Raw genomic sequence first — 13,025 nt, 5'->3', positions numbered from 1 at the left:
TCTGATTTGTCTACACTTTTTAAAAGGTAGGTTAAAATTTTCACAGATCATTCTCTTGTATAAACCCAGTTTGCACGAGCAGTAAACACACAGCAGGCCCGTGCACAGCGGGACAGGACCGGCGGGGGGTCGCCACACGGGGGACAGGACCAGGGTCTCCGTGATGGCCTCCTGGTCTGAATGGGACTGTGACGTGTGGCAACCCTGCGTTCACCCAGGCGTGCACCCACCTGCCCTGCGCCCGGAGTGGGGGCACCAGGCTGCCGCACACTCGTGTCCCGGCGTGCTCCACGGCCCGGCTGGCAGGTCCCTCTTCCATCTGTCTCTGCGATGGGCAGTGAGGCTTTACGGCCCGTGAGCGTCCTGTGGACAAGCACACATCTGGTTAGGGTGGTCACGACTCAGGAGAACCCCCCAGAGCCCATCACACACAATGTCATGTTGCCACTGTGATTGGAGGGGGGCCGGAACGCCGTGCCTCCCCGATCCATCAGGCGAGGAGCCCGGGGCCGCGGTTACCGCGAAGAGAAGAGAGCGTTAAGGTGCAGCGTGGCCTGCACTGTTCTGCGGAGCTGGTCCAGCGCCAGGAACCCCCGCCCCAGGCCGCGAACGCCCTGCCCAGAGACCACCCCTAGCCCCAGTCCTGCCAAACTCATCTGATCCACTTCTGATTCCTGCAGAAATGCATTCGGAAAATCACAATCCCAGGAGAGAGACTGAACTGTGGGCAGGCTCCCCACTCCCTTTTTCTCTGTTGTTTTCCAGGCTCACTGCAGACACTTTGCATCTGGACGTAGGTTTCCTGATCCACGAACATCTCAGAAGCACGTGCTCCTGTCCTGCTGGGGCCGGTCCTAGTTGCATCTCCTCCTCGTCAGACCCTCACAATGCCGGGGGTCCCCAGGGTGTGAATAGCACCCTCCCGGACGACCAGCAGGCCCAGGGGAGTCACAGGGAAATTAGGGAATGTCACGGGAGGAATGGACGTGGACAGGACGCACTGGGACCCACGGGCACAGAGAACACCGCACGCAGTGGGGACGATCCAGCAGTATGTGTCTATGTGGAGAAGAAGACAGACCTCGGGTAAGCCAGGTAACTGCAGCCGGCGGAGCGGCAGAAAGGACCAGCCAGAGCTGCAGAAGGAAGCACGGGGAGACCAGAGCAGAGACGTCTCGGGCGCGGTTCAACCTCCCGCCTCACCCCCACCTCCGCCCCTGCCCGTGGCCGTGAGTGGGTGACACCGAGCTCTTCTGGGGGTCAGTGGCCCATGGGAGTGGGAGTGGGCACGTCCGCCACTGATCCAGGACAGCGGCGCCGGGCACGTGGCCACCATCCTCCTGGAAGCACAACAGGCTGGAGGTGCTTTGGATGAAGCCACGCGGCCCCGCGGCAAAGGGCTGGGTGGGAAGCAGGTGCCCAGATGCCAGGGCGTTTGTGGGCCGTGGACGCGGAGTCGCCGGTGTGGACACAGCAGGGAGGGTGACCCGGGTGAGCACCCACTAATGGGCTGTCCCGTGAGAGCCACCGCAGAGGGCAGTTCCTCGGGTCGGCCCACAAGGGGCAAAGCCCCCTCCGACGGCACCCTGTGCCCTCCCAATCCCAGAGGACAACCCCCCCTTTCCAAGCTTCCCTCTCTCCCCAGGAGGACCAAACACCAGGAAGTTTCAAGCTCTCAACCAAAGCAGTTTCAAAGACAAGAGGAAAGGCCTTTTGTTGTGGGGAGGGGAGCAGATCCCAGGGTCAGGGCTCATGGACAGGGCACTTCTGGGCGTGGCGGCAGGGCTGCGCTCTCCGGGGCTTAGGTGCTGTCTGTCTGGTCCCCACAGAGGCCGTGGGCCCCCAGCCCTTTGCGAGTCAATACCTGCCTGTTCATGCGGCTCTGAGCGTCTCTGCGGCCCAACGGTCTGCTCGCCACGTCCTGACCAGCAAACAAAGCGGTGCTCGGTGGCGTGTATTAAGGCTCCAGAGTCGAGAATCCAGTGCGGTGGACACTTTCCTCCCAAATTTCCTGGAAATGTATCATTTGACGGATGGCTGTCAATCTTAAATCTGTTTTCCTTGTGTGGCGTCTGGATGCACCTTTGCATAACGATAAGGGGACCGATGTCTAACGGAGACATTTACAACCACGTGAATACTAAGTCGTGGTACCATCAGTTCTTCACGGTGTGGACATTCAGTCCACGGGATCGCAGCAACCAGCCCGTCCGGGGGTGTGTGCCCACAGCCTGTCTCGTTTCTACCACTTTGTTCATTTGGTGACCGGCTATGGGTTTTAATTACTGCCAATGTCTAAGCTTCTAAGACCAGGTGATCCTTAGGACTATTTCCTGCCACCAGCCCCACCTAAAACCAGAGACGCTGTTTAAACCTTAGTTGACATAATCTCTCCAACAGGTCAGCAGTGGTGCCTTGAAGAGGATGTAGGTGATGACCGGTCAGTGTTCATCAGAATGACAGCCTGACAGTTTCGGCCCTGATGGCTCTGATGGGGACAGCCCAAACGGTGACGGTCTTCACGGTGACGGCCTGACAGTGACGGCCCTGACGGTGACGGTACTCACGGTGACAGCCCTGACGGTGATGGTCCTCACGGTGACAGTCTTCACAGTGACGGTCCCGATGGTGACGGTCCTCACGGTAACGGCCCTGACGGTGACGGCCCTGACGGTGATGGTCCTCATGGTGGTGGTCTTCATGGTGACGGCCCTGACAGTGATGGTCCTGATGGTGATGGTCCTGGCGGTGACAGTCCTCACGGTGACGGCCCTGAAGGTGACGGCCCTGATGGTGACGGTCCTCACAGTGACGGTCTTCACGGTGACGGTCCTCACAGTGATGGTCCTGATGGTGACGGTACTCACGGTGACAGTCCTGATGGTGATGGCCCTGACGTTGATGGTCCTCATGGTGAGTCTTCATGGTGACGGTCCTCATGTTGATGGCCCTGATGGTGACAGTCCTGATGGTCACGGTCCTCACGGTGACGGTCCTCATGGTGACGGTCCTGACGGTGACAGCCCTGACAGTGATGGCCCTGACGGTGACGGTCCTCATGGTGACAGTCCTGATGGTGATGGTCCTCACGGTGACGGTCCTGATGGTGACGGTCCTCATGGTGACGGCCCTGATGGTGACGGTCCTGACGGTGACAGCCCTGACAGTGACGGCCCTGATGGTGACGGTCCTCATGGTGACAGTCCTGAGGATGACAGCCCTGACGGTGACGGCCCTGATGGTGACGGCCCTGACGGTGATGGTCCTGATGGTGACGGTCCTGATGGTGTGATCACACTTGGTGCCAAAGCAAACTGGGAGGAGGTGGGGGGGTGCGGTGCCCACGGCCAGGACCCCAGACCTGGGCAGAACTTGGGTCTCAGAAGCTACTCCAGCTGTTACCAGCGTGCGCGAGCGACACATTCTGCAAACAGACACCCCAGCACTGCTGTATTGGGTTCCTGGGGCTTCAGTAACACCGGGCCACGGCCCCATGGGCTTGGCCACGGAAATCTGTTCTCTCCCCCTTCTGCAGTGTGGACGTGTGGGGTCATAATGGCGGGACAGCTGGCTCCTTCTGAGGCCATGAGGAGCTCAGCTTCTGGGGGTTTGCTGGTGACCCTGCAGACGCATTCCCCAATCTCTGCCCTGATCTTCACCGGCCTTCACTCTGTGTGCGTCCCTGACCCTATTCCCCCTTCCTATGAGGACAGCAGACCTGTTAGATTGGGGACACCTACTCCAACACGACCCCATCTCAACTCATTACATCCCCAATGACACTGCTTCCAAATATGGTCACATGCCAAGGTACCAGAGGTCAGGTCTTCAACATGTGAATTTGGGGAGTGCATTTCAGCCAGTAACAAAGACCTCACATGATCGATAGCAGAGTTTAACGACATAATGGCTAGATTCACCTAGCCAGTGAGACCCACAGCTGCTGGGGGTTCGCATTAGCTGGTAAGCTGAAGGAATTCCTCACTGTGTCATCTGAACAGTGGCATCCATTAGCCCTGCCAGAAGTTACAAACCTGCTAGAAAGTGTGTCATTTAAATACATTTACCAGACAGATGGTAAAGTCACGTGTCAGGTAAAGACGTGGAGGCAGAGGGGGTCTTGGGGTTTAAAGGAGATGGGTGTTGGCAGGCAGAGCGGAGCCATCATGGGTCCTGGGGCGTTACCCCCCAGGTGCTCGGATCAGAGCCAGGCTGCGGCTGGCAGTGGAACGCGACGGTGACCTCCTGGTGGTGACCCCCGACCACTCGGGCTCTGGGGTTGGCTCGCAGCAGCGCCACTGTGGCAGAGGGGCGGGGGGACGGGACCACGGGAGGCGGCCAGGGAGCAGGCGCGGCAGTGGGCAAGGGCACCGTGGCAGACGCTCCGCGGGGCAGCCCAGACGTCTCACGGCAGACGCTCCGCGGCGGGGTGGGGGTGGGGCCCAGCCAGACGGGACCAGCCATGGCTTCTTCTAGTTTATGCCCACGAGAAAGTTCAGCTAGACTCTGAGCTTGATTCCTCAGAGCCGCTGGTCAGGAAGGGCAGCAGGGGTGCAGACCCGTTTCCCACAGAGACACTCAGATCCCCCTCTGAAGGCCCCACCGCGCGGCCATTTTTAACATAAAAGTCCAACTTTCAAGTTCCCAATTTCCAGGAGTCTGCCCCGTGGGGGGGAGGGGGTACAGCTGAAGAATTGGTTTTTATCCAGGGATGACCTTTATTCTCCGACAAATCTGTGTGAGACTCTCTGCTCCTAACGAGAGCATCTCATGCAACCAGGTGACGTTGCCAAGCATCCCCATCCCAGAATCTCCCTCCACAGGCACCTGGCACCCCGAGGTGTGCGGGTCACTGTTCCACCTTCATTACTTAAAGCATAATAAAGAACCAGAAGTCTAAGGCTTTGTACAAAATAGCTCTGGGGCTGGAGGGGTTCGGGGCGCTGAGCATCTACACTGGCCTCAAACAGACCAGCCTTGCCCACGGGGGAGGAAACGGCCTCGTGCCAGCTTCAGTGGGAGGACTTACCACCGGCAAACTGCCGTCCAGGTGAGGCCTGCCAGGCCGCCGACCAACAGGGCGCCCAACACGATGGAGACCAGGGACGCCTTCGGGAGCCTCCCGGAGTCTGGGGAGAAGGAGCGGGTTAGCGAGCCCACCTGCTGAGGGCTGCAGCCAGTGTGCCCCGCGAGCCCAGCCCACCCTGGTCCTGAGGGGCTCACCTCCACTTGCGACTGCCCAAAGCTGCCATTTCAACAGATGGGCTCTCCCGAACGTGAGGTGTGGGGAGAGCTGGTGGAGGGCACAGGGGTGCCTGCCCTTTCTCAGGCCACAGGCCCTCCCCCGAGGGCTGGCCAGGAGAGATGAGCGAGCCCCATGCAGAGGGGCTGGGGACCTGGCCTGCCTCCACTGGGCTCAGAGAGGGGCCAAACGAGCAGGTGGTTGGAGGCGCAATTGAGCTCGCGCCCTTGGCAGCCCTGCTTTTTGCAGAAGTGGGTAGAGGGTAAACTTTGGGGCACTGTCCGGGCGGTGGTCAGAGCCCTGTGGGGAAGCCGTGGGGGGCCAAACACAGCGGGTGTCCCAGCTATAGGCTCGACTGGAAGAAATGAGCAGGGTTGGCAGCTACAGACCAGAAGCGGCCATGGACGGGGAAGGAGGCTGCCGGGAGTGGCCTGGACATGCCGGGTCTCAGGGAGGGGACTGGGGAAGCGTCTGAGCCACACCCAGAAAGTGGGGGTAGAATAGGAGGCTTCTCCAGCCCTATCCTGTTCTGGGTCCCACCACCTGCCGAGGACGTGCCTGCCGGGCAAGGGGGGCTTTGGGATCCCCGTGCCTCGCCGGCTGTTCTGTGTGGGTGCAAGTCCCGTACCCGCACACGCACCCGCTCCAAAGCTGCCGGCTCCCTGCTGGCCAAGTCGAAATACAGGAGGTCGGGACATCCACTTTCAAATAAATGTAAAATACTGTCTGCCGGCACAGGGGAGGCCCTGCGGTGAGCACGGCCCGCCCGGGCATCGTCCAGAGTGTGGGCACTGATTTTTCCAAGACGATAACGAGCGGGCTCCACAGACAAGCCCACCGCCCTCTGTGGCCTGTCACCGGCATTGAGCTAGCTCCCAGGCGGCAGGTGTGCGCTGCTCAGAGAGCTGCCCCCGGCCTCGGAGGGCAGACAGAGTGGGAGCGGGGACCCCTCGGCGGATTACACGGCACCCCAGCCGGCTCAGCCTGCGCCCGTCTGGTGCCTGGAACGACTCTCCCCTGGCTCTGCCCCACCTGCCAGATGCCCACCTGTGTGGCTGTACAGAGATGGGTCTAAAGAGGTAACTGGGGTCAAACGAGGTCATGAGGCTGGGCCCCCATCCCAGTGACTGGTGTCCTGTGAGAAAGGACGACCCGGTGAGGACACGGGAGAGAGGCCTCGCGACGAACAGCCCTGCCCACGCCTGGACCTCAGACTGCAGCCCCAGGACTGGGACGGCACACCTGCCGTGTGGTCCAGCCGGGCTGTTACAGCAGCCGAGCAAGAGAACGCACAGCTGTGGTCCCAAGACTCAAAACCAAACCAAACCGGGGCCAGCTGAGCCCTGATTTGTCTCCGGACACGGTTCCCAGGGCCTTCCTGGCTGCCGCGCGGTCTCCTTTATCCTCACCCGATGGGGGAAGCCCACACGCGTGTTTGACCGAGAACAGCTGTGCAAAAACACACCTACACGAGCTTGCACAGTGGTGCGGCTTTCCTGGAATTACCTGGAGGCTCATAAACTCAGCCTGTGGTACGTCGTGGACGCCAGTGGTCATCGACGCGGGGAGCGGGGAGCAGGGCGACGGGGACGCGAGCTGACAACGGCTCCAGCAGACGACTGCGCCCCGACCCACCCAGGACGGGGTGACCACGTGCAAGGACCCAAATAAGAGTCACTATTTCTCAACACGTGCACCCTCAGGGTGCACTCGGCACGAAATCCCACTTTTCTGGGGCCAGCGTCATTCAGAGAGGCGGGGACGGGGTCTGGAGCAAACATCCCTGTGGAGGGCGTGGAGGGGGCGCCCTTCACTTGCCGGAGCAGACGTTACAGAAGCACAGAGTCTTCCCGGGGAGACTCGGGACTGCTGACCCGGGCCCTCGGCTCAGCCTGCAGGCTCCGGATCCGCTCTCCCAGGCCTGGAACTGCCCTGACCCCCTTCCTGTGCGTGTGTGCGGCATGGGCACCAGACTGCCTCGCTGGGCGGCCTTCGGACGGCCATTTTAGATATTTTCCTGAAAACCCTGAATGCAAGAGCTGCTGCTTTCTAGTTTTTGTGACCAAAAGTGGTCTAGCTGCAGATACATGGAGAATAATGTTCAAACAGAACTGTGAGTAAAGCTAGAGGCTTCCCCAGGAGGAGGCACCGTGGAGAGGGGCAGAGGGAAAGCATGTGAGGAGGACACGGGGTGCAGCCCACGGCCAGGGGCACACGCGGTAGGCCACCAACAATCACCTGATGGTGAGGCCCCGTCACTTGCGTCCACGCGTGATGGCGGCGGGACACACGTGGCCCTGTCACTCTCACCCACGCATGACGGTGGCGGGACACACGTGGCCCCGTCACTCTCGTCCATGCACGACGGCGGCGGGACACACGTGGCCCCGTCACTCTCACCCACGCATGACGGTGGGACACACATGTTCACGGGCGCAGTGCAGCCGGGAGGACGACCCTGCCGCCATCCGTAGGGCATACCGCCCGCTCAGGACGCGGAGGAGTGCACTCACCTACACATGTCCTTCCGTCCTCCCCCAGCACGTAGGGATCCATGCACTCACACCTGAAGCTGCCCTTGGTGTTCCTGCACCGGGCCGACGGATGGCAGGGAGGGTGTGTCACATCTTCACACTCGTTGATATCTGCACAGACCACACGGAGGTCAGGCAATGTCCCCGTCCTCCCCGTCCCCTGCTCCGGCCCTCACCCCGGAGGCACCTGCACTCTCTCCGAACCGTGGGCAAGAGAATCCGAGAACCCCCAGTACCCTGTCAGCCGTGCCCCCTTGTGCCAGGCCTCTCCCTGAGCACCCGCTTTCTCCTTGCCAGGGGGTGTCCTCTGAGGTCAGCCCGACAGTCGGCCACTTTGTGACCACGCCGCACGGCGTGACCATGACGCTGTGCAGGAGACCCCGCCCACACTGATGCTGATCGGTCCCTCCCGGGCTGATGGCTCGCTTCCATTCAAACTTTGTGCCAAGTGCTCGTGCCTGAGCATGAGGTGAGCCAGCATGGCCGGGGTGCGCCGTGCGGTCACTGGGAGCTCACGGCACGCTGGGCAGCTGTGCCTCATCAGACGTGGGGTCAGATGGGGGTGGAGGATGCTGGCACCTTCCACACCGAGTGGCACCTGGCCTGGTGGGGGACGGGAGCGTGGGGGCTGGGGGTGGCCAGGGCAGGGCTGGGTCTGTGCATCCGCTCGGACTGTTTTCCCACCAGACGGCTCACCCTCGGAGAGCTTGCGAGACCCCACGACCCTTGGCCCTGACCACGGGGGGAGCACTGGCTTCCCAGCCCTGAGTCGGAGCCTGCACTCCCAGGCCCGGCGAGCTGGTGTGTTTGGGCGGGCCACCGTCACTGAGGAAGGGGTTCTGCCCTCACGTCTTCTTCTGCCGGAAACCTGGAACCCTTGCCGGATTCCCAAGGCCTGTTTCCACATGGCCTGCTGTGCCCATTTTTCTTCAAGTAACGTTTCTTTTCTGGCCAATTCCAGGAAACACAGGTGGTCTTAGTGTCAACAGACAACGTATGTTACAGATCCCTGAGCACGTGTTGAATAAATAAGACCATCACACCCTCTCAGGCCGTCCTGTGTTTGGGGAATGACGTGAACACCAGCTCGGCCTTTACCGCTAGCCGAGCCAGGCTCTGCCCCTTTGCCTTCATCCCGGACCCTGTGCCACCAACACTCCTGGGTGACATGGGGACAGGGTGCATGGGGACTTGCCTGGTGGAGGCTGGACCCCTGCCTAGGCCGGCGTCTGGCCACAGAGTGACGCTCGCCTCCCAGGACGCAGGTGGGGAACTTGGAGCCTGACCAGAGCTGAGGACAAACGTAAGCCGTGGGTGTTGTCCACGGGGCAAGTGCACGTGGGGCTGCAGGGCGGGGTTGCTCCTGACGCGGAGGCCGAGGGTGAGGGCTGTGCCCCAAGACAGACTTCTCCCACATGTAAATGGGCATAATTATGTACCTTCAAGGAGCCGGCGTCAGGATTGCAGCGTGCTTTTTGGGGACACGCTTCGCCCAAGTCAGTGACCCCATACTTTCTGGTCTCCCTGCCCGGGGAAGCTGCAGGGCAGGTGGGACAGACCCACACGGGTCTCAGGCCCGCTGAGTCCCCAGATTCCCGGGTCGATGCGCGTGAGGCCAGGCTCACCCACCCACCTAGCATTGTTTCCCGTCCCCTGAGCACAGGGTGCTGGCCGGGGCCTCACTGTCGGTGGACACAGGAGCATGGCTTTGTTCATCTATCACACACCCTCTTGGCTACGAGGGGCAAAGGGCCACAGACACCCCACTTTTTGTCCACTTTGAATTTCCGACTTCAAAGCCCTCAAAAGAGACTCATTACAGTTAATTTGGCAGATTTCTCTCTCCATCCCTTTCTTGTGGGTGGGTAAGCGGATGAGTAGGGTTTGAGTGAAGAGAAGAGTGTGCATCTCATCGGATCTGCGCGTTCATCCTGCCGTGAGCCCGGCTTTCCTGCCCGCAGCCAAGGCCGTGTGCACCGAGGACCCGCGGAGGCTCTTAGTTTCGCCACATGAAACTGCACTGTTCACGAGTCTGTTCCCCCTTGTGATTCTCGATCTAGAAACTCCCGGCGTGGGCACAGATCAGGTGGGAAACGTTTGTGTATGTTAATAGTACATTTATACCATCCACTGCTCCTCATTGGTTTCTGGACTTTGTTTAAAGATATTCTATCTTAATTATTATGCATTAGGACAAAACACAGCATTGTGTAAGTAAAGAGGCAATACCCTCTCCTTCCTCATTCCGTCTCACTGTGCCGAGTTTGAAACCAAGATGAACGAGCCGTCGTCTTCAGGGAGACATTTACAAATATTTTACAAATAAACAGGCTCCATTGTTTTTTAAAAAGTCTAAGCAGGTTCCTGTTACGCCCATCACTGTGCGTTTTTACTCAGTGATGTTTCATGGACAGCACCGCACGTCAGTGGACATACTGCTGATGTTTTCAGCACGGGTTCACGGTGTGGATGCACCGAAATCCAAGCCAGCCGCTCCTGACGCACGGTGTTCATGATGCTGGCTCCGTGCCCCGTGCTTCTGCTGTGCACTTGACTCAGGAACTGAGAAGCCGTGAGGGGAACCGATGACCATCCCCAGTTCACGTTTGCAGACGCGGAGTCACAGAGGCTGTGGGTTTGGGAGGCAGACCGAGGAGCCACTGAGGTGGCCAGGCCAGGCACGTGGGGCGCGGACCAGGTCAGGGCCAGTGGGGAGCAGGGTCCAGTTAGAGCAGGTTACCAGCCTTCCCAGACCCACCCTGCCCAGCCGGGGTCTCGGTAACCGTGCAGGTCCCGACTCGGGGACACGGGGAGCCCTGGAGCGGCTGCCTCTGCTGCCACAACACCTGGGCTGTGCCCCCAGCAGCCCTCCAGGTTCACCCCGTCACCCCCAGGAGCACCCGTCAGGCTCAGAACTGAGCCGAGGCTCACGGCTAGCGGTCAGTACGAGCCGGGCACAGCTGGGCGTGCACTGCCCACTTCAGGGGGAGAGGAATTGTTGGTTGAGGGATTAAGGAAGAAGAAAGGCATGATGGGTGGGCTGGGAAGGGACGTCAAGAATAGAGATTGGGGGTCACGAATACCGAAAACAGCCAGAATCAACACATCACATGTCCAGGCATTTAGGTGAAAGGGTGTGAGGCACACAGCAGTGCGTTCCCGTAAGGCGAACTTTCTGGAAGGCGAATCCCTGACGGAGCTCTCTGGGAGGTCTCCCTGCCCTCGATCACGCCCTGGTGAGGCACGGGGTATCCACCAGCCCAGCCGCTCACGGCCTGCTTGTGCAAATCTGGGTGCAAAGGTTCCCAGTGCGGTCATGAGTTTGGCACCAAAGTCCCCGGCCCCGGCAGGCTCTGACCTGGCTGCTTCTGTGCCATGGGCTGTCCCTCAGGGGCACTCCCTGGACCTGGTTCTGCAGCCGGCGACCCGGCTCTCCGTGAGACCCTGCCGTGAGCCTGGCAGGTGCATGGGACTGCGGCGTCGTGGGTCCGGGTGCCCATGGTCTCGCTCAGTCTTCCTATAGGATTTAGAGCCAGAAGCCGGAGCACTGCTGCCCTCCCAGGACAGGGCAGTCCTGACATCCAAAACTGAATCGGGGATTTTTGTTACTGAGGAAAACATTGACCATCTGAACCATTTTTAACTGTGCACTTTGGAGGCATTCATGTGCAACTATCACGACCACCCATCCCCAGAGTTTTCATCATCTTACACATGAGCTCTTCTCTCTCTTCCCTGTGCCGAGCTACATGCAGCTCCACGCAGCTCCACGCCCGACACCAGGCTCCTGTCACAGCTGGCCGTGGCTGCGGTCCGTGGGCCCGCGAGTCCGCTGTGCGTGCTTCCAGCTGCCAGCATTGCTTCCCCGGCCACCACCTTGTGCCCGCCGACAGGGTCGCGAATTCAGGTGTGGGTCGTTTCTGAAGGAGTCACCAGGAATCCCCGGCCTCGGGGTCCGATGCACAGAGGGCCCCCGGGGACGTCCCTGCTGCCCGCTTCTCTGCAGGAGCGACTTGGGGACCCAGGCCCGTCACCTGAGCTCTGCACCCTGCCCCCGACACTGTTCCAAGCAGCCGAGCGCGAGGTGGCTCGGGGCACCGGGGGGCAGACCCCGGAGGCTCCCACCTGCACTCGCGTTCTGGCTGCAAGTCCGCACCCAGGCGCACGGGGCCCAGCGCACATGGGGTGAGGACGCGGCCGGGTGACAAGTCTGTTGTGGGCTGTTTGGAGTGGAAGCGTTTCTCTTTGGTTTCATCTGAGGAACTGGCTCTAGAAGCTCCTCCTGTAAGTCACTAACGTGCCCCCTTCCCTGCCTGCGTCACCGTGACGGTCTCGATGCTTCGTTATCTAGAAAGGGGCCCGCTGGGGCGCATGCCAGCCCAGGCGGGAACGCCATATTCGGTGCCAACGCGATGCCTGGGAAGATGATGCCAGCCAGGCGCGCCTTTCTGTGAACGACACTTATCCTTACTTCCTGTTTGAAAACTGCAGATTTGGGGGTAAAGTCGGTGAAGCCTGTGCTTGGAGCACTGACCTCTGCAGACGGGGGGTTGGGGGTCCGCGCCGCGGGGGGAGCAGGCCACCTGCTCCTGGCCTTGCAGCTGGAACCCGTGGCGGCAGGAGAACACGAGCACGCGCCGCCCAGACTCGCCGCAGAGCGCGAAGCCCCCGTTGTCCACGCCGTCCGGGAGGCTGCACGCGTCACCTGCGCCGGGACGGAAGACAGACGCCGCTCACTGCCCGGCCCGCACGCGTGGGCCCCACGTCCCACGGTTCCGTCCAGGCCACGCACGACGGGGGGCAGCGGCGATTAGGAACGAGCCCCACGCGCCTCAGGTCGCTGCTCTGAGCCAACCCCTCCAGGCCGTGTCCCCACCCAACACGCCGCTCCTGCTCACCGCGCCCAGGGCTGGCGGTCACCACGGCGCCACGCGCCTTCCTGCTGCCTGGGGCCCTCTCTGGGCGCCTCTCCTGCACTCCTGCCTGGGGGCCCCCTCAGGCCCCTCAGCTCCCCCATCTCCTCACCTCCCTCACCCTCTCACCTCCCCCATCCCCTCCTCTCCCTCACCTCCCCCATCCCCTCACCCTCTCACCTCCCCCATCCCCTCCTCTCCCTCACCTCCCCCATCCCCTCATCCTCTCACCTCCCCCCCTCCCCTCACCTCCCTAACCTTACCACCTCCTCAACCCCTCACCTCCCCTATCCCCTCACCTCCCTAACCTTCTCACCTCACCTCCTCACCTCCCTC

The 13,025-nt window shown here is 61.0% G+C and overlaps 1 protein-coding gene across 1 annotated transcript in view; it reads right to left on the bottom strand.

The window, feature by feature from the left end:
* Positions 1-13,025, bottom strand: part of TPO (thyroid peroxidase) — a 43,969-nt gene that overhangs the window by 1,241 nt on the left and 29,703 nt on the right. The window contains exons 11-14 of the mRNA XM_032430125.1: positions 12,311-12,481; positions 7,756-7,887; positions 5,030-5,129; positions 231-363 (exon numbers count right to left, since the gene is read on the bottom strand). Coding sequence (XP_032286016.1) covers positions 231-363; positions 5,030-5,129; positions 7,756-7,887; positions 12,311-12,481 — 536 coding nt within the window. The remainder of the gene's footprint in view (positions 1-230; positions 364-5,029; positions 5,130-7,755; positions 7,888-12,310; positions 12,482-13,025) is intronic.

The sequence above is a fragment of the Phoca vitulina genome, unplaced genomic scaffold (genome assembly GCF_004348235.1).
Source record: "Phoca vitulina isolate PV1807 unplaced genomic scaffold, GSC_HSeal_1.0 scaffold42, whole genome shotgun sequence".
NCBI classification, from domain to species: Eukaryota; Metazoa; Chordata; class Mammalia; order Carnivora; family Phocidae; genus Phoca; species Phoca vitulina.
This window is presented reverse-complemented; position numbering and strand designations above follow the sequence as displayed.